We start from the raw sequence: 21,472 nt of genomic DNA, 5'->3' as shown, positions 1-21,472 counted from the left end.
TGTCATCTTGGTTTGATTTTCAAATTGAAAAGTTGTTCAGAGGATGTTCAAAGAAGTTGCATAGAACTATCACCTGCTCTCTGGATATTTCCTCAACTGTAAGATGCAATCAACCCGTTCTTGATGGCCATTGACATCCACCACCCAGAGTACTTTATGTACCCTTGTTGTTTCAACACGGAGCAGTTCTGACCTTCTAATTTTAATCAGCAGAAGGTTTCCTTGTTTGACCTGTTTCCATGAGATGCATTGTGGTTTGGTGTCAATGTTGAAGACACTCTCTGGACAATTCCTTACTGTATACCACCGTGCAACTACCTCTCATGCACCTGTTTTCCTATTGGGACAGGACATGCCCAATGATGATGGTATCTGGGAGGTTTTCTGTAAGATATTATTCAGTGTATGACTGTCAAGCTGTTGTTTGACTAGTACTTGGGACAGCTGTGCTATTTTTAGCACAAGCCCCTAGATGTTGATAAGGAGGACTTTGCAGGATTAACAGGGCTATGTTTGCTGTTGTCATTTGATGCCCAGGTCAATGCCAGATAGTCCATTTTGGTTTTCATTCCTTTGTTTAGACTTTGTAGTGGATTGTTTTGTGTAGGTTTTGAATTTAAATGTTGCCATCCAATGTAGTGGAATTTCAACATATGTCCCCAAATTATTAGCCTGGAGCTCTGGATGACTAGCCAGTACATTACAACTGCACTATCACTTTCCCTACAATCAAATGTATTCCAAATTTTGACATCAGCTTCTACTAAAGCAACTTTCAGTATTCAACAGAATTGTAGACTTTGCAGTCCAACAAAAGTTAACTCCTAGGATCTTGATACGCAACTACATAACTTTTCATGAAGCTAATTTGTTCTATATTTCTGTTTGTCCAATTAATGGCTATACTTTCACTTCTGCCTTTAAACAAGACAAGGCCAAATTGTTCCTTTTTTTTTTTTTTGACTGCTGATAACCACCTAGCCAGGTTTAGCGTCATATAACAAAAGTGGCCTGTTTGCACACTGGACCAAGGACAGTGGCTTATTTCCTGACAATGGATTAATTTCTAACTTCTCAAACGATGCAGCTGGGGAAAGAACCACTTCAAATCTTTAGTTCTAACCTGCATGTGGCATCCATCCTTTGGGGATGAAGAGCAAGTTACATTGCACTTTAAATCCCTTTTCCTGTAAACTAATGGGAATTTCTCATGTGATGATGGAGTCATGCAGTTGAGTCAGTTCGGATGTCCCAGCATGAGACTATAATTTGGGTTGATTGTTCAGGACAGTATTGAGGAATAAGAGAGCTGCTCTGAAAATGCTAAGCTGAAGCTTTATCTCCCCAGTCAGGTGGATGTAAAGAGTTCAATAATAAAATTTAAGAATTTCTGTCAGTGACGTGGTCAATAGTAACTCCTCAATTTGTGCAAATTATCTTTAGTTAATCTCATTCGCTGTTGGTGAGACTTAACAAAAGTGGCTGTCACTTTTGATGACAGTGACTAATTTGTTTGCTGGGAATAGTAAGGACAAAAATTTCCCATATAAACGTAACTTGTGTATTTAATTGCAATGACAAGTATTTTAAGCAGTTGATTTGTTTTTTTTTAAAAGGAGAGACTTGCATCTGAAGTCATCGAGAAGGATGAGGATCTGCAGAAATGGCGAAAAGAGAGGGACAACTTGGTAAAGGAGCTTGAAGTGAAGCTTGGAGATCTTATAACCAGTAATAAACAAAAAGATGAAGAAATAGAAAGACTGAAGGCTTCCTCAAAAGAGAACCTAGGCGAGGTGAGGAGTGAATTTTTTTGTGCATGAACGTTTGTGCACACATGCTCCTGGCTGGCTTAGACAAGTGCTCATTCAAAGCAATAGATGAAATCACAAGTTTGTTGGTTGGGAGAGGGGGTGGCTTTTTATTCTGGGAGCATTAGATCAAATGGGCTTATTTTGCGATCTGCAGACCCAATAAGCATACAATTGACAAGATAATGAATATTGAGTTGGTTTATAAACCCTAAGAGGTGCATAGTTATTGTAATTAGGTCAGCCAGGTGGACATCATGGAATTAGTTTCCTAATTGAGCCTGTTAATCTGGAGTGTTAGAGGTTCTGTTCACTGAGAGCTGGCTCTGAGGAAGGCGGATCAGTGTCAAGGACTCTCCAAGTGTAAATGAAGGGTAACTTGACGGGATACCTGCCTCTCTGGAGTTACTTCAAGGTGAAACTCCCATTGCTATGGGGCTGACTTCGCATTTGGAACTTGAATAAAAGCCTTTGTTCCATTTGGGGTTTTTTCTTTGGATCCACTACTTTATCATAAGCTATCTGCATTAGAATCATCTGCTTCATCTAACTTCACTGATTTATTTTTTTTCGAAATGTTTTCTGTCTGTTCGTTATCCAGTTGGAAACTGTCCTAGATTCTTCAGAAGTCTCAACAGACAATGGAGAAAAAGCAAGTCGGTTTCCGAAACCCCAATTGGAGATTCAATTAACACCTCTTCAACCAAACAAAATTTCAGTGAAAGAATCAAGTGGGAATTTGGTCACCATGAAAGTGCCCAAATCTACCAGGAAAAGAAAAAGCTCTGCCCTGGAGGAGGTAAAGAATCCACATAAAATACCAACTATATTTTTCATTCCCACAATGCCTTCAATTTGATGTATTGTTGCTTGGATGAGATGTCAAACTGCGATTTATCTTAGGAAATATCAGATTAGCACTCGTTTTGAAGAAGAACTGGGGCGTTGTCTGCGGTACACTGGCTAATATTTATCTCTCTGCCAACACCTACAGTCATCATCAAGACATTACTGTTGTGGGACATAAGCTGTGTACAAACTGGCTGTCAAGCATGTTAGGACTTTGAGATTATGAAAGATACTATATGAATGCAAAACCTACTATTTATAAACTATGTCCTAAAATAATAGCTCAAAATTTACTACCAAGGCTATACATGCTTCGGTGGCTTTGCACAAGAAATGGAGCAGATTGACTAAGGAGAAGTCCTGCTTGAGTGCCCTTAGGGCCGCAGGATAAAGGAGCAGAATTAGGCCATTCGGCCCATCAAATCCGATCTGGCATTCAATCATAGCTGATATGTTTCTCAACCCCATTCTCCTGCCTTTTCCCTGTTGCCCTTGATCATCTTCCTGAGTATCTATCTGACTTAGATAGTCTTAATGACTTGGCCTTAACAGCCCTCTGCAACAATGCATTCCACAGATTAACCACCCTCTGGCTGAAGAAAATTTTCCTTATCTCAGTTCTAAAAGGTTGTCGATTTACTCTGAGGCTGTGCCCTTGGATCTTAGTCTCTCTCAGTGGGAACATCATCATCAACTTTCACTATATCCAGGCCTCTTGGTATTCTGTAAGTTTAAACTCAAACCCTAACCCTAGCCCCCCCTCCCTTTTAAACTCAATAGAGTATAGACCCAGAGCCCTCAACTGCTCCAAATACAACAAATACTCCTTCCCTGGGATCATTCTTGTAAACCTCCTCTGGAACGCCTCCAATGCTAGCATTTCTTTGGATATTCCTTGCATATCGGGTCCAAAACTTCTCTCAATGTTCCAAATGCAGTCTGACCAGAGCCTTGTACAGCTTCAGCAGAACACCTCTGCTGTTGTATTCTAGCCCTCATGAAATGAATGCTAATTGGGCCTGCATGTTAACCTTAAGAGAATCATGAACTAGGTCCCCCATGTCCTTTTTGTTTCAGAAATCTGAAGCTTTTACCCGTTTAGAAAACAGTCTACGCCTCTCTTCCTCCTACCAATGTGCATAACCTCCCACTTTACCAATTGAATTCCATCAGCATCTTCTTTGCCCACTCAGCTACCATGTCCAAGTCCTTCTGCAACCTCCCTCCTTCTTCAACACTGTGTCTGTCGCTCTCGCTCTGTGTCGCTCTTGCGCTCTCTCTCTCTCTCTCTATGTATCTTTGTGTCATCTGCAAATCTCTAGCAACAATGCCCTCAGTTCCTGCGTTCAAATGATTAATCAATAACCTGAATAGTTGTGGTCTCAACAGTGATCCCTGTGGAATTCCACTAGTCACTGGCTGCCATCCTGAAAAAGATCCCTTTTTATCCCTACTGTGCCTTCTGCTAGTCAGCCAGTCCTCTATCTATTGCCAGTACCTTGTCCCTAACACCATGAGCTCTTATTTTGTTTAGCAGCCTCCTCTGCAGCATCTCGCCAATGGCCTTTTGGAAATACAAATAGATCACGTCCACTGGGTCTCCTTTTGTCTAACTTGCTTGCTACCTCCAAAGAATTCCAACAGATTTGTCAGGCATGACCTCTCCTTGATGAAACTGTGCTGACTCTGCCCTATTTTACCATGCACTTCCAAGTACTCCTCAATCTCATCCTTGATGGACTCTCAAAAATCTTCTCAACTACTGAGGTCAGGCTAAGTAGCCTATAGTTTCCTGTCTACTGCTTCCTGCCCTCCTTAAACAGGGGTGTTGCATTAGCCAGTTTCCACTCTTCTGGGATACTCCCTAACTAGTTGTTCCTGAAAGATCACCACCAATGCCTCTACAGTCTCTTCCACTATCTCTTTCAGAACTCTGGGATGTAGTCAGTCTGGTCAGGGTGATTTATCTGCCTTCAGACACTTCAGCTTCCCAGCACCTTCTCCTTAGTAATGGTCACTATACTCACCCTTGCCATCTGACACTCTTGAAGTTCTGGTATACTACTGGTGTCTTCCACTGTGAGGGCTGATGCAAAGTACCTATTCAGTTCCTGTGCTATTTCGTTGTTTCCCATTACTACTTCTCCAGCTTCATTTTCCAGCAGTCCAATGTCCACTCTTGCCTCGAGTTTTTTTTTCTTATTACCATTTAGCTTACTCTCCTATTTCATCTTCCCCCACCCAAATTCTGCTTTGTTATCCTCTACTGATTTTAAAAGGCTTCCCAATCCTCTGGCTTTGCACTAATCTTCACATTGCATGCTTTTCTGTGACTTTTATGCTGTCCCTGGCTTCCTCATCAACCACATTTGCCTCATCCTCCCTTAATGTTTCTTCTTCATTTTGGATTAATTTCTGCTCTGCCTCCCAAATTACCCCAAGAAACCCTTGCCATTGCCACTCTACTGTCTTCCCTGCTAGGCTCCCCCTCTGTGCAGTGAGGTGAATATGAGGCAGTTTGAAACTACTCTGCTTCCAAAACCCTACTTGTTTGCTTTATTTGTGTGTATTGTGTATCCATGCTAGGCTGACCTCAAGGAACCCTAGTTCTAGTTAGCAACTACCAGCTAGTTATGATCACCTATTCCAAAGGTGTTTTCACCCATTTGTATGTTGGAATAGTGTGTCTCTCGTTGTTAAAGTGATGATTCATTTGCTTAAGACATGGTAGCTTTGAAATCAATAAAATATTGGCACTTTAGAAGTTTTAAACATTTGCAGTGTCAATTGAGAGCCTCTCAAAAAGGATAAACTTGTACTTTAGATATTATACCCGGTGTGTTTTTTTTTCGTGAGGTCATCATCACTTCCATAGATTTGATTTTGTTAAGCATAAATATACTTTTTTTATTCCACCTCCTTTTACAATTGCCCTTCAAGAGTATGCTGTCAGGCTGCTGGAAAAGCAATTCTACAAAGAAATACTCAGCAACTGGCACTTGTAAGGTGCAAAACTGTGTTGCTTGAAAAAAGCAATAATATACGTAGAGTTTTAATTAAAAGGAAATTAATATTCGAATTATAACTCACTTAATTGGAATTGTTGATTATCCATAATGTGTTCTGTTTAAATAGAGACACATACTGGCTCAAGTCTAATTTTAATAACAATGCAATTTAAATGTGCAAAGATATCCATTTACCTTTATTCCTAACGAAACATTAAACTCTAAATAAAAAAACTTAATTGAGGATAGTGTATTCCTTTTATTAGTTCAGTACATCAAAAATGACCAATTAATTGCAAGAGCATAAAGATCCCATTAGTCAAATAACTTTATACAAAGTCTAGTTAAACCACAAAGAAGCAAAAACATATCTGTAATAAGATTGGGCATCATTTAAAGAATCATCAACCCTACCCATTCAACAAGTAAATACAGTTCTAATTTCCTGTGAGGTATGTTTGATTTTTAAGTGTTCCTTTTTTTTTTTGCCCCTGATGGTGCTGATTTCTACTTTGATGTAGCGGCTACGTGAATGCAGGCAATGAGTGGTGCCAGGTTATACAACCACAAATGGCAGCTTATTCAAGCGTAAGCCTCCTCCAGTCTGAAGACCATAGCTATGTCAGAAGTAGAAACATTACTTGACTTCTTTCTCACCCTGCCTCACCCATTGTTTAGGAGCAGAGTCCAGTTGTGATATCTTGCTTCCTTTTCCATGGAAACACTCATAGTTTCCGTTACATTTTCTGTCATTACTCCATATTTTATACCCCAAATTTTGCTTGTTGAAATGTTTTTAATCTCCATCTTGCAAATTTTGATTAACTATTCACAGCCTTTTGAGGAAGACAATCTCAGAATTTCACTGTTTTTTGTTTCCTGATTTCACTGATAAAAGTTTAATTTCAAAATTGTAGTTGAGTAAATCAGCTAAAGAAAATAGTTTGTGCCTACCCAATCTGTTTTTTTCATGGTAAAACATTCAATTAAAGCACTTTTGTACTTATAAACTTGAACTACAAATCCAGTTAATGTAACTTGTTCTCAAATTTGACTATTCGGCCTTTGTATCGTGGCAAATCTATTTGTAGTATTTGGCGTGGGCCGCACTAAAGATCCCAATAGCTTATGATGTTGGGAAGAATCCATGATAAATGAGATCTTGAGATTTTCAAATGCAGAGAGTAGATCTGGAAAGCTGTTTGGTTAAAATGGTAATGGAACAAATGACCACCATAGCGCACTTTTTTATTGGTATTTCGGTACACGTGACAACAATAAATCAAACTCAAAATCAGATAATAGTTTCCAGATTCAACAATGGTCTTGTTGTTTAATACAAGAGCAAACTTTTTTTTTATTCAAATGGTCTATTTACTCTAACTAAATAGAACACATCTTTTGGCATATAAAATGTGACTGTTTCACCAAATATTCTGGAATTCAAACAATAAATTTAATCTGGAGAACCAACTGTATGCCCAGAAAATAATTACTGATATTTGGAGGTATAGTAACATTGTTCTGTAGCTTTTCCATTTAACTCTTTGTGGCTATCATAGCATTAACAAAATCTCTTTTTTAAATAAGCTTGAGACCTTTTGCATTGGTTATTTGGTTAAAATTTGCTGACTGTGCTTCACATTTTACAAAAACAGTATTTTTCCTACTGCTTCGATTGTAATTTTTTTCAACAAGCACTGAGCTTTTAATGTGGACTGAGGAGTGTTTTACACTATCGATGTGTATGGGGGCAGAGCGCATTGAGAAATAACTCAACATAATTTTATTGAATGTGAACTTTTTTGTCTGGAAGGTCATAACATCACAGAAAAAGGTTAAATGGCTTATCAAATCCGTTCCTGGTCTCTGTAGAACAATCCAACCAGTCCTGTTACCCTATTTGATACCAGTAGCCCTGCATGTTAATTTCCCTCAAGTGCCCATCCATTTCTTTATTGAAATCACTAATCATTTCTGCTAGAATCCGACTTAGAGACAGCAGGTTTCAGACCACTATCATTTGCTAAGTCGAGAGAAAAAAAAAAATTCTTTCTCCCATTTCCGATTTACTCTTGACTTAACTATAAATTTGTCCTCGCTTGTTTTCATGCCATCAGCTAATGAGAACAATTTTTCTTTGCCTATCTTATTCACATCCATTTTATTGTGCATCCTTATCCTCCCATCAATCTCCTTTTTACTCCAAGTGGGCCAACACCAGTTTCTCAAACAAACCTTGGAGCTAAAATCACTCCTAAAAAGTTTGGTTTCTAAAACTGGGTGCAATGCTCTAACCAGAGTGTTTTCTGTACCTGAAGGCATGTGTCGCTGCTGCTGCTTGATGAACTATTTTACTCTGCCAACAAATGCATGACTGTAGCATTCAATGAATTAGTGCCCTTATACGTTGCTTATTGATCTGTTAGAAATTTTTGCTTGTGTTTTATGGGGCTTTTCTATAATTCACTGTTTTTTCTTGGTATGCATCCTTGATTTCCTTTTTCCAAGGCTGCCTAATCTTGGCTTGTACCTTGATTTTACTACTAGGCAAGGCAATGAGGTGGGCTAATCCAGAATGAACAAGGATCGAACCCTATTCAAAAACTCATTTGTTGAAATCCTTTCAAAACCGCATGTTATCAACTAGCCACCTGGGCTAACTGTTCCCTTCCTGTATTTTGGCCGTTGAAAATGATCTAATTTTTGGGTAATTTAAAAACAAAATTTTAAGTTTCGGCTCACTTTTCTTCAAGTTTTTTTTCCTTCTAAAAATTTTATTCCTTTTTTAAGTTGTATTTCTAACTTGTTATACTTTTTCTGGAAGGAAAGCACTGTGAAAGAAATTGAAGTTGAACTGTTCATGCCTGAAAAATAACTTTGATAGAAAGCAAAGTGAGAAAAGAATGAGGTAGTGAGGAAAACCATGACCTAAGGTGCGAAAGTGACAGTGGCAAATCGCATGCTTTTGAGGCTTAAAAATATTCTGTGAGACAGACCTAACAATTATTTGTAAAGAAGACGTGTGGAAACCAGATTTCAAGAACAAAACCAATCCAAGCACTTTACTTGAGTTGGGAGTATTGTGTGCTGACAAATATGATCAAGTCCATTGATATCTTGCTACAATCACTTTTAGTTGAGATGTGGTGCTCCACAGGCGTACTTTGGAAGCAATGGGCAAGATTTTTAACTTGCTCAAAAACCATTCAATTATCATAGAACCCCTATAATGTGGAAACAGACCCTTCGGTCCAACAGATCCACACCACCCCTCAGACCCATCCCCATAACCCACCTAATCTACAAATCCCTGAACACAATGGGCAATTTAGCATGGCCAATCCGACAGTCCAAGGATGTGCAGGCTAGGTGGAGGAAACCAGAGCACCCGGAGGAAACTCATGCAGACACGGGGAGAATGTGTAAACTCAACATAGACAGTTGTCCAAGGGGGGATTTGAACCCGGGTCCCTGGTGCTATGAGGCAGTAATGCTAATCACTCAGCCACCGTGCTGCCTATAGAGTTAATATAGTGTCCAAAATTTTAACTACCCATCTAGGCATTAGCAGTTTATCATTTAAAAAGCATTGAAATTTGAAAATGGATTATTCAAAGGGTATTTCAATATTTGCACTGTGCCTGCTAAATAAAAATAGGAGAGCTAATTCAGATCTCAAATGTAACCGTGCAAGACTTCTATACTGTTCGTTTTTATAATTTAGAATATAACTTGTAGAACAACTATAGATTTGTCATTAAAACTGACATTATTTCAGAACGTTATCAAGACAAGTAAAGCTGACAGAAATATTACATAACTTCTATTAACTTGATCACTTCTTTCCACAGTGTTTTGATTCCAAATAAGTAGATAGTACTTTTTCAATAAGCTTAGGGCATTACTGCGAAGGTGAGGGGGGAAAAATACTTGTAATTTCACTGAGCTTGTGGCATTTGAGTCACAGATCTTCCATATTCCACAGGTGCAGTATATACACCTATATCGAGTGGTAAATACTTTCAACAATTGCCCGATTAACTTGACAGTTGTGCACCTAGAAATTATTCTCTGAAATATAACTTCTTTTGGGATTAAATATAATTTCCTCATTCCACAGACTTGTGCTTGTAATTCTGTTGCATTGTTTGCTAGTGACTGTTGGTATACTTGCAAAGTAAATTAAACTCATGCTGATGGGTACTTTAGTTGTCCTTCCTTTTTGCATTTAGATTGATTTGATTTGTGAAAACTTGAAAAATGCACTTTGTTTCTAGAATGGCATGCACCAGTCCTCTGACTTTTCCTGCTCCCACTAGCATTGCAGAAGAGGTTGGTGTTTGCGTTTATTACCTATTTTTAACAAATTACAGGGCATAATTTGCATTGGACTCAATTTTTCTGATCAATTAATATGCAATTTTGACTTATTGTCCTGCTGCCAGTTCAAAAATCTAGTGTGTCTTTCTGGATGAAGCCAGCCTCGTCTGTTAGTACTCCAAGGCAGTATTGACTAGGAGGCTAATCAATTAAATGCTTGCACAATTGTAAATGCAATACTGGTCTGATTGTTAGAAGTTGGTGTACTCTTTTGTAATGAATTGCTGTGTTAGTGGAGATCTGTAAGCATGCTGCCCCATCTCCCAGAAATGTAAATTTTTAGCAATAGGGTTGTGGAAATGTTTATATCTGAAGAGTCACTGGGAATAGTGCTTGTGCAGGGGTCCCCTGTTTGCACCAAAAGCATCAGATATGATGAAACCATTAAGTCTGAGAGATACTCAACTTGCAAATTTAGCTGAGTAGATTACTGCAATGTATTTGCATGTCACTGCGAAGAATAGCCATTCAGCTATAAAAGGGACCAGGCACTGATGTTTAAAGGGCTTGGTATTGCGCATGCAAAGTGACTTTTAAAATATTTCTGAAAGTACTCTGGGGTACTTTTGGTGCTGTGGTAAGCTCCTCTATATGGCAGTGTGTTGAATTTTTAAAGGAATGGCAAGGAGCTTGCTGACTATTCATCCAAAGGCTGCAGTCAGTTTCTTTTTTTTAAAACCTCCAGTGTCTGAGTCCACAAGGAAATTGAAGGAAAGTGTGAGAGGAGCAAACTTGCATGATGATTCTGTCTAGTTGAAGTGCAACTCTTATCGTCTTGTCATTTGTCAAGTGGTAATCTAGCAGGCTGACCCAGTGCACATCACAATGTGCATTCCATTGGCATGCCAGACTCCATGTGCATTCCATCAACCTTCTCCTGTATGCTGCTCGGTTGTGGCCTTTGCATAAAATGGTAGAAAATAGGAGCAGGAGTAGGCCATTAGGCTCTTTTCTGAGCCTGCTCTGCCATCAGTATGGTCATGAATGATCATTCAACTCTGTACCCTGTTCCCACTTTTTCTCCCCATACCCTTTTTTGGTCCACATAAACCCTAAGAACGATATCTGACACCTTCTTGAAAACATTCAATGTTTTGGCCTCCAACAGCCATCAATGGCAGCAAATTCCACTGGCTTCCCACTCTGAGTGAAGAAATTTCTCCTCCACTCTGTCCTAGTTAGCATACTCAATATCTTTTAAACTGTGACCTTTTGGTTCTGGACTCCCTGGGAAAGGTTTAGAGGGATATAGGCCAAACACTGGCAAATGGGACTAGTTTTTGAGAAGATTGGTATCTCGGGTTGTGGATGAATTTGTAGACTTGCTCACTGAACCTGTGTGTTTGATTGCAGACGTTTTGTCACCGTGCTAGGTAACATTGTCTGTGCACATCCAGTGGAGTGCTGGTGTTCTGTTTCACTTGTTATTTATAAGCCTCGGTTTGCCAGGATGGTTGGCATCACTTCCAATTCTGTTTTTCACTAGTTTGTATATCGGGTCCAGTTCGATGTGTTTGGAGTTCCGGTTGGAATGCCAGGCCTCCAGAAATTCCCTGACATGTCTCTGTTTGGCTTGAGCTATTATGGATGTGTTGTCCCAGTTGAATTTGTGTCCTTCTTTGTCTGTGTGTATTGAGACCAGTGAGAACTAGTCGTGTCTCTTGGTAGCTAGCTGGTGTTCATGCATCCTTTTTGTTGTCAATTTTCTTCTAGTTTGGCCTATGTAATGTTTCTCAGTCCTTGCAGGATATTTTGTATATTATATAAGTTTTTTTTTTTTTATTGGTTATGGGATCCTTTGTTTGTCAGTAGCTGTCGCAGGGTGGTTGTTGGTTTGTGGGCTACCCAGATACCTCGGGGTCTGAGTAGTCTTGTGGTCATCTCTGATATGTCTCTGTATGGTAGGGTGACTAGTATGTCTGGCCATGTTGTATCATCTTGTTGTGGTCTGTAGCAGAGGTAACAGCAGATTGTGCTTTTTGGGTATCCATTCCTTTCAAAAACTCCATGTACGTGTTCCTGTTCTGCTTTGTGCAATTCCGGGTTGTGGCTCATTTGAATAATGTCCTGATGCAGCTCCATTTATAGGTGTTGGGGGCGGGGTGGTGGTTGCTGGTGTAATTAAGCATCTGATCCATATGGGTGGTCTTTCTGTATACTCTGGTCTGGAGTTCCGCTTTATTCTTCCTTCTATAACCTGGTGTAATGTGACTTTTGACCTTTTTCAAAAACTATTAATGGATTTACCAACGAATTATTATGGTAAAGATCTCTAAGTGGCTAGCCAAAGCAAGGAAACGAAAATTTCTTGAATGAGTGTCCAAATTAATTGTCCTACTTTTGAAAAATAAGCCTTTTTCTAATGGGTTGTCTGTTTATATCCCTGACTGTAATAGAAAATAAATTGCACGTTTGACAAACTTATCTACATTTAAAATACTTTACTAGAAAAGTAAACCTACTAAAACTTTTTTTTTTTTCTCTCTGCTTATTTTATGGGAACGAAACCACTGCAGTGAAAAAGATTGTGCTAATAAAGTTTTTTTTTTTTTTTTTGGTTTTACCAATGCGCAAATAAAATCATTCCTGCAGTAAAGCCTTGTAACAAGGTAAAACCTTTGTTGAACGAGAAGGGGTATTGACAAATTTGCAGGCAGTCCTTTGGTTGCGAATGGGTTTCATTCTGGAGTCTGTACATGAGTTGGAACAGAACACAACACATATAAAACATCTGTGGGCTTAATTTGCATTGCTACGTTGTCTCAATTAAATTTTGTTATCTTAGAATGTGAAAAGTACAGCTGGTCGACTAAGAAAACAAGCCTCTAGATCAAGTCTTGGGTCACGCCAAAAGAAAGATGGAACATTGCAGAAAATTGGAGGCTTATTGCAAAGTTCCCCAACAATACTACAGAACAAAGGTAAAGTTGATACGAATGTGCTAAGCTATGGTAAAATGTACATGTGAATCTGAACAATTGCTAAAATTGTATTAGTTACCTGTTTCTGGAGTCTTTAGACAAGAGCGAAGATTTGTCCTAAACAACACTTCTCCTCTTCAAAACAGCATTGCAAATCCTCGTTTAAGTTGTGGTTGTGTTTCCGAAAATGGCATTTTTAATCAAATCCTAGAAATCAATGGGAACCTATGTTAAACAGTGTAGTTAAGCTGCTTTTTCAACATTTTTCTCTTTTGGCAAGAAGAATGTAAATGTTAAAATACTTTGGCATATTATAAAAAATTAATGCTTTCCCATTTTCGTCAGCCATCGTGAGTCGGCGGAGATATCTTCCCTCTTTAGGGGTGGCTTTAAAGCATCCCTAAGGCATTTCAATGGAGTTGCTTTGAGTGGTTTAATGCCTCTATGTGGGCTTGTTACTTTTAACAAATGCCACTCTTGTTGGATTTGAAATGGCCTCTGTTTTACCTGATGTAAAGCTCTGCTGCAGGCACACCTGAGACTCAAAAGGTAAAATCCACTTGTAGAGTCAAGAAATAGACCTTTTCTGCACAGATGAGCAGCCCGGGTTTCACCTACTGACTTACAAAACAAAACCTGATGGTTTGGGTACCCTTCATTGAGGACTTCATTCCAGATATTTTGGGTTAAAGAAAACAGTGGTTGCCTGAAGTATAAATGAATGCCTCCAGTCATACCCTCTTCAGAATGGCAGCAATTAGTTTGTATCAAGATATGAGACACAGCAATGTCAAAGATGCAAAATGGATTTAAATTGGAATTGGAAACTCATCGGGAATACCAACTCTAACTGCACGTTTTCAAACCAGAATGACTTAAAGTAGAATGAGCCAACAGTGGTGGTACATTTGGTGCCCATGACCTAGGGCAGATTTTGAGGTCCTATGGTCAGACTTTTAGGAGCTAAAGAGGAAGTTTTTTTTTTTAAAAATTAAGCCCTCAACAATGTTTTTATTATTTGTTCTGGGTGTTGATGGCTAGACCAGCACTTATTGCCCGGGGGCATTTAAAAGTCAACCACATTCCATTAAGTCTCTAGAGTGATAGACCGGTAGGGATAGCAGATTTCCTTCCCTGAAGAACATTAGTGAACCAGATGGGTTTTTATTATAATTAACATGATTACATGGTTGCTGTTAGACTAGCTTTTATTTCCATATTTTTCAAATTTCATCCTCTGACAAGGTGGGATTCAAACCTATGTCCCAAGAAGATTAGCCTGGATTATTATTTCAGTGAAGTTACCATGGTCCTAAAGCCTCCATGAGCAAAAATAGAAAGAAATTGCAATGAATCAAGCTTTGAGATGGGAGGGATTCTTTGGATAGAAGCATAAAACACAAAAATGGAAGCAAGAGGTAGGCACCTTGAGCCTGCCCGCCATTATACAAGATATTGGGTGATGTGCCTCACTCATGCCAGCTCCTCAAAACCCTCAACTCCTCTATTTTAAAATTTTATCAACCTTCTCTTTAAGTTATTTCGGTGATCTGGCCTCCACAGCTCTCTGGGGTAGAGTATTCCATACGTTCACCACCTGAAATTTCTTCACATCTCTGCTTTAAATGAGTGTCCACTTGTTCTGTAAGTATATGTCCTATCTCGAGAATCCCTCCTTAGTGGAAACATCATCTCAACATCTATCCTTTTGTCATGCCCCCCTTAGAATCCGATTCTATTTATTTGAGAATTTATTAATAATGATAGCATATCCATTTATCATTGCCAGTTTTACTTCAGTGTCATTTGCACAGACTTCCCCTTCTGTGGCCCATATGCTCACATGAACTTTTCACCAGAGCTTCTGCAAGAATCAGATTCAATAAGATCACAAAATAAAAACCAAAAGAACTGCGGATGCTGTACATCAGGAACAGTTGCTTTTCCAGCAACTTCTGTTTTTGTTCAATAAGATCACCCCTCATTCTCCCAAATTCTAAAGAATAAAGGCCTAACCTGTTTAGCTATTCTTGATAAGCCAACTCCTTTATCCTAAGAGCTAGTCTAGTTAATAGCCACCTTCAAGAACAGATTATCTAAGTACCAATGAGGCATATTCCCTCTAATGCAAATGGTAAGACAAACGAATTGATAGTTCCCTGGATGACCAGCGACATAGAAATCCTAACACTAGGAAAAAAAGTATATTTATGACTGCTGTAAGGCAGAAAATACAATTGGAAATCAACAGGAATACCAAAGGTTTAAGGGGTGGTTAAGAAGCAAATAAGAAAAACAATCAAATAACATCGGGAAATCTCAAAGTCTTCTATAGGCGAATAAACAGTAAGGATGGTTAAAGGAGGACTAAAGCTGATCAGAGACCGAAAAGGGAGATTTATAGATGAAAACAGGGGCCGTGGTTGAGACGTTAAGTGAAAACTTTGCACCTTTCTTTACAAAAGAGGAGGATGCAGTCTAGGACATAGTGACTGAGAAAGAAACTCTTTCACTAGAAGGGATCAAAACTAATAAGGAAGAAATCAAAGATTGTTGGCAGCTGAAGTTAATAAGGCACTGAGACCCAATGAGATGCATCCAATGATTTTGAGAGAAGCGAGAAGAAATTGTGGAGGCACTGACCATAACAATATTTCAGTCTTCCCTGGACTGGAGGTGTCAATGTTAGGTTCTTGTTCAAAAATGATTGTAAGGCTAGTCCCAACAATTAAACACCAGTTAGTTAAACTTTGGTAGTCTGGGAAGTTATTAGAAACAATTTGAGTATTGTGTATAGTTGTGGGTGCCACATCATAGCATAATGTAAATGCTTTGGAGAAAGAGAAAAAGCAATTTACTAGAATGGTTCCAGGTATGAGAAATTTCATCTATGAGGATAGTTTGAAGAAGTTGAGCCTGTCCTCCTTGGAGAGGAGAAGACTGCCAGAAGATCTGATTGAGGTTTACAAAATCATAAGCGATCTGCACATAATAGACAAAGTGAAGCGTTTTTCACTTGTAAAAGAAACCAGAACAAGAGGCTATAGATTTAACGTGATGTGCAAACAGCAAGGGAGATGTGAGAAAACTTACACATAGCAAGTTTTTAGGATGTGGAATGTTCTGCCTGGAAATGTGATGGAGGCAGATTCAATTGAGATACTAAAGGGGGCACTAGATGTCTTTTGTTTTGGACAGTAATTGTGTGCAGGGATATACGGGAAGAGGCAGGAGATTGACAGTAGATGATAGAACCAGTACACGTATGATGGGTCACATAGGCACCTCCTGTCTTTTTGATTCTGGGCTGAAAATTGATGGACTGTATATATAGGAAAGGATGCTTTTATTTGGATGGAAGCTTCATCTGGTCCTGATGGTTTGCATCTCAGGTTGCTAAAGGAAGGGGTTGGAGATTGTGGAACAGCTCATCTTAATGTTCCAAACTTCCCTACGTTTTGGGGATGTGTCAGAAGATTGGAAAGTAACAAATGTAATCCCCTTATTCAAGAAAATGTGTAATGACAGTTCTAAGTCAGTTTCGTAGGTGAAATGTTTAGAGAAATCTGAGTTAATTGAGGAGAAGGCAGATAATGCCTGTAATCTAGTTGGAATTTTTGAAATAACAAGGTTGATGAGGGGCATGCACTGAATGTTATCTACAGGGATATTAAAGTATTGTGTATATATTTTAAAAAAAAAAAAACAAAAAAACAGTTGACCAAAGGTTTCCATTTCTGGGGATAAGCTGGCCACCAATATCTATTATAAACCCACAAACTCCTACAGTTACCTTTAATTATATGTCCAGTCCCTTCCCCCTTACATCTGCAATTTCCTCTGATGCTTTATATCACTTCCAGAATTTCCAGTTCGTGGACTCCAGCTCCCGCCTCTTTACTGTGGATGTAAAATCCCTTTACACGTCCGTCCCCCATGAGGATGGTCTCGTGGCTCTCCGTTTCTTCCTGTAACAAAGGCCTGACTGTCCCTATCCACCACTCTCTTCTGCCTGACCCTGCTCGTCTTCACCCTGAACAACTTCTCCCTTAACTCCTCTCTTTGTTCAGGTTAAATGGGTGGCCACGGGTACCTGCATGGGGCCCAGTTATGCCTATCTCTTTAGGGCACACGGAGCATTTCTTGTTCCAATCCTATTCTTGTCCCTACCCACAACTCTCCTTTCTCTGGTACATTGATGACATCATCAGTGCTGCTTGGAAAAATTTGAATTTTTGCTTTCAAATTTACCCTGCTCCCACCTCCACCTGGTCCATCTGACTCCTCCCTTTCACTCCTTGACATTAGTTTCTATTCCTGGGGATCAGCTGGCCACCAATATCCACTACAAATCCGCTGACTCCCACAGTTACCTTCACCACACAGCCTGCTCCCTGTAAAGACTATTCTCCCAGTTCCTCCGTCTCCTTCACATCTCTTCCGATGATGCCAACTTTGACAAGGGGACCTGCGAAATGTCCACTTTTCATCTTCACCTGAGGATTTCCTCACCACCATGGTTGACCAGGCTCTCAGCCACTTCTAACCTATCTTCAGTACTTTGACCCTCAACCCCTCTCTTCCTTCCCACAACAACGTAAGAGTCCCCCAGTCCCTCACCTGCCATCCTACCAGCATCCACATCTAAATGCTCATTAGCTGCTATTTCTGCCACCTCCAGCAGGATGCCACCATCAAACACATTTCCCCTCCCCTACCTGGTCAGGGACCTTTTTCCTTCTGGAACATCTTGGCAAATGCCTCCCCACAGCACCTTCTCTTGCAATTGCAGAAAGTGTAACATCTGCTTGTTTATGTTCTCCTTCCTCACTATCCAAGGCTGCAGATGTTCCTTTCAGGTGAAGTAGTGATTTATCTGCACTTCACTTAATCTGGTATACTGCATTTGCTGCTCACCATATGGTCCCCTCTACATTAGGGAGATGAAGCGCAGACTGGGTAACGTTCTGTCCGCAAAAATGGCCCTGAGCTTCTGGTTGCCTGTCATTTCAAAACACCCATGTTCCTGGCCAAAACCTGTGTCTCAAGCTTGCTACAGTGCCCCAGCGAGGCTCTGTGCAAGCTGGAAGAACAGCATCTCATTTTCTGCTTGGGGAACCCGCAGTCTTCTGGACTCTATTTCAAGTCCAATAACTTTAGGCCTGAGCACCTTCACCCATTAAAAACCAAAAGAACTGCGGATGCTGTAAATCAGGAACAAAAACAAAGTTGCTGGAGAAGCTCAGCAGGTCTGGCAGCATCTGTGAAGGAAAAAAAGAGTTAACGTTTCTCGTCCGGTGACCCTTCCTCAGACAGTTCAAAATTGTGGATGGAACACAGTGGTGTGCCCAAGATTCAGTGCTTGGATTATTTTTCTTGAGATATGTTATAACTTGGATATTTAAATATAGAGTACAGATTTTTTTTTTAAAAAATGCCAGCACCAATCTCAGAAGGTGTGGTTAAACAATGAACTGCAAAGGACATAGACTAGCAGAATGGGCAGAAAAGTAGCACATTTAATTAGATTATGACTAGTTTAGATAAAATTGTCAGAGGAAGGCTGTTCCCATAACCTGATCATACAAGGACCAGAGCATAGAGATTTTAAGATGGTGTTTGACCAAGAGTGAGGAAGTGCACATTTTACTTTTATCTACATTTAAAAGACTTAAATTAGAAATTTGTAGGAGCGTGGAATTTTTCTATTTTGTTTCATGATTCTTGAGGTCTGCCAATCATGGGGTCATGGATTGGCACATATGGCATGAAGATTAGGTGGGGATTGAGGACCCAAGGGCCTAAAAATTTAAAAAAAAAACAAACAGGTTCCAAACAGAACTAAAGCAGGCTCAAACAACCAATGACCCCAGCTGCCCCCAACGCAATCTAAGAATGAAGGTCCTGTTCACCTAGCACACTTTCTCCAAAGGCAGGTGCGCCAATTTCCTGATTTGAGCTATCTGACTTAATTGCAGGCCATGGAGTACAAAGCACTTTGAACTATTAAGAAACAGAGTTGTTATATGTTGTAGCTCACTACCTATTCAGCACAGCCAGAAAAGTCCACATACTCTAAAATGAATTAAAATACAGTAGATATTTCTCTGATTACACGCCTTGCACTTTATTGAACAGTTTACATTTATTTACAGCCAAAAAGTTAATGGAAACCTTAAGCTCCCCCAAACATCCAGAAATGGAAACTTCATGTAATAATGAAGTAAGACCCAAAAGATCAAGAAGGAAACTATACAAGCAAGATATATCATCTCCTTTGAATTTCCCATCCCAAATGGTAAGTCACACTTATTTTGTTTGGAACAATAGCAACCTTAAGTATTTTTTCTGGTGGAATATTGAATAATATATTCGTAACCTTGTGCTTGGACAAGAGGTCAAATTATTTTGAAGTTGCATTTGTTAAACTATCAAGCTTTGAAGTTTTGAAAAAGATTTTTCTGTTTTCAACTTGATTAACTGAAAAACAAAGCTTGCGCACCAAAGCGTAGTCCTGTTTTTTTTAAAAGAACTGTTGAGTCATTGTATTTTTGGGTCCTTTTTGATGCATCAAGAAAATCTATATTCATTACAAATTGTTGATATTAACTGGTCCAAAGCTGTAATCGATAGCATGTCAGATCCTCCTCTGACTCAAACACACATAATAGTTGACAATCTCAGCAGGTCTGGCAGCAGCTGTGAAGAGAGAAGCAGAGTTAATATTTCAAGTTCAATTGTGACTACTTCAGACTTTCTCTGAGACAACTGTTAATTTTGGACTGCTCAAAATCTGCAGACTCCTGGCATATATGCAATGTGATGTAATTATTGATAGAGAAAGTTTAAATTCTAATAAGCTTTTGCTTAAATGCATTCTAGAATCTTGTAATGCATTATGTGTTGAATTTAAACTGAAACTCTTTTTACACTTGCAGATAATAGAGATGAGTGAAAAAGAAAGTGATCATTCAATCATGAAGAGGCGATTACGCACAAGAACAGCTAAAATGGCAAAATGATCTTCCTCTCTAGTTGAGGTTGTTTATATTTTTTTTTAAAACTATAATCATTGTACTTTGTACAGGGAAGTTTTATCTGAGGGTATGTATGTATTATGTTTGGTGCTTTTGATTTAACATTGCACATGTACATATTCTAATTGCATGTAAATCAATATCTCAATGAATCCATTCTGAACAACAATTGGAACAATAAATACCTGGAAAAGTAATTTAAGAGAATTCAGATGATTTATGATCATTGAAATTTTAAATAGCACATTAATACTACGTATTACCTTTTGAGGATTGGGTCGTTATCTTCTCAGCCCTTTTGGAAAGGCAACTTTGTGCAGCTTATGACCAAGGAGCTATTACTAGATAGTTGCCCTTGCACCAGCTGTCCGTTGTCTCAACTCTGTATAACCTAGACTGTTTGCAATGTCCAATACTTGGACCATATTAAAAAGTACTTAACATTTAAAGAGCACTTTTTGTTAGCTATTTAAGTGTAAATGTTAAGATTCCAGAGTGTTTAAATTAAAATTGCTGCATGAAATATCAGTTGATTTGAGTATTGCTGAAAAAGTTGCTTTTGAAACATTTCATCTTGCACTCATGACATTCTTTTTCAGTTTAAAAAGAACTTGAGGATAACCATTTCTTAGTACATTCTGCATGATACAACCTATCAGACTGTTTTCCAACCAGTTAACATTCTTTGCCTCAAAGTATAACTTGTTGTTCCTTCTGAAATTGGTATTCTCAAGTCCATCCTGAAGAGTGCAAGATTACTTTTTGACAGCATGTCTCTTGTTCTTCTCTTAGCATTAGTCAAGGTCTGGACTGCCATGCAACTGGAGTTGATTCTATGCCAAAGCATCATCTTCTAGTATTGGTCTGTATGTTATCAATTCCAATTATCCATTTTGAATTGGGGCTATATTACTGGAGCTCAGCAAAAAGCTCCAACAAAACTGAGCAGATTCATGCTAAAACCCAAGATATTCAATACTTTGCTTCCACAGCATCCTCATTACCTATTAATGAGTTATTACATATTTGTGCCTTCTGGGCCTGTCCTTGTTCTTCAAGGATATTGTGAAAATATACTTCTCTGGATTGTCAATGGGGCTAGAAATTTTGACTAATTAAATAAAATGTCATTTTTATTTCTCAGCTCCTCAATTTTAAGCTATTTCTGCTTTAATACTTTTGCGTATAAATTGTGTACCAGATACTTCATGTTTTAAGAACATCAAACTTTTTACAGCTGTATCCTTTGCTGTTGTAAATTGTCTCACTCCTCCACTATAAATCTGTTTTGACTTCACATTTTGAAGTCTGATGCAAGGTAACAATTTAACTTCAGTTTCTCGTCTCCCGATTCCAGCTTACCAGTATAATTTTTATTCACCACCTTGTTTTTTTTTTCTACATGGTCATGTTGCAGAGTAATCCTCAGCAGTCTTCCGATCAGTTTCTGTACTTTGTGCTCATTT

The 21,472-nt window shown here is 38.9% G+C and overlaps 1 protein-coding gene across 1 annotated transcript in view; it reads left to right on the top strand.

Moving 5' to 3' along the window:
• kif20bb (kinesin family member 20Bb) overlaps positions 1 to 20,496 on the top strand; it is an 84,104-nt gene extending 63,608 nt beyond the window's left edge. The window contains exons 29-33 of the mRNA XM_048609166.1: positions 1,617 to 1,793; positions 2,410 to 2,607; positions 12,834 to 12,969; positions 19,125 to 19,267; positions 19,908 to 20,496. Of these exons, the coding sequence (XP_048465123.1) occupies positions 1,617 to 1,793; positions 2,410 to 2,607; positions 12,834 to 12,969; positions 19,125 to 19,267; positions 19,908 to 19,991 (738 nt within the window). The 3' untranslated portion in view covers positions 19,992 to 20,496. The remainder of the gene's footprint in view (positions 1 to 1,616; positions 1,794 to 2,409; positions 2,608 to 12,833; positions 12,970 to 19,124; positions 19,268 to 19,907) is intronic.
• The last annotated feature ends 976 nt before the right edge of the window (positions 20,497 to 21,472 follow it).

This window comes from Rhincodon typus, chromosome 20 (assembly GCF_021869965.1).
Source record: "Rhincodon typus isolate 14 chromosome 20, sRhiTyp1.1, whole genome shotgun sequence".
NCBI classification, from domain to species: domain Eukaryota; kingdom Metazoa; phylum Chordata; class Chondrichthyes; order Orectolobiformes; family Rhincodontidae; genus Rhincodon; species Rhincodon typus.
This window is presented reverse-complemented; position numbering and strand designations above follow the sequence as displayed.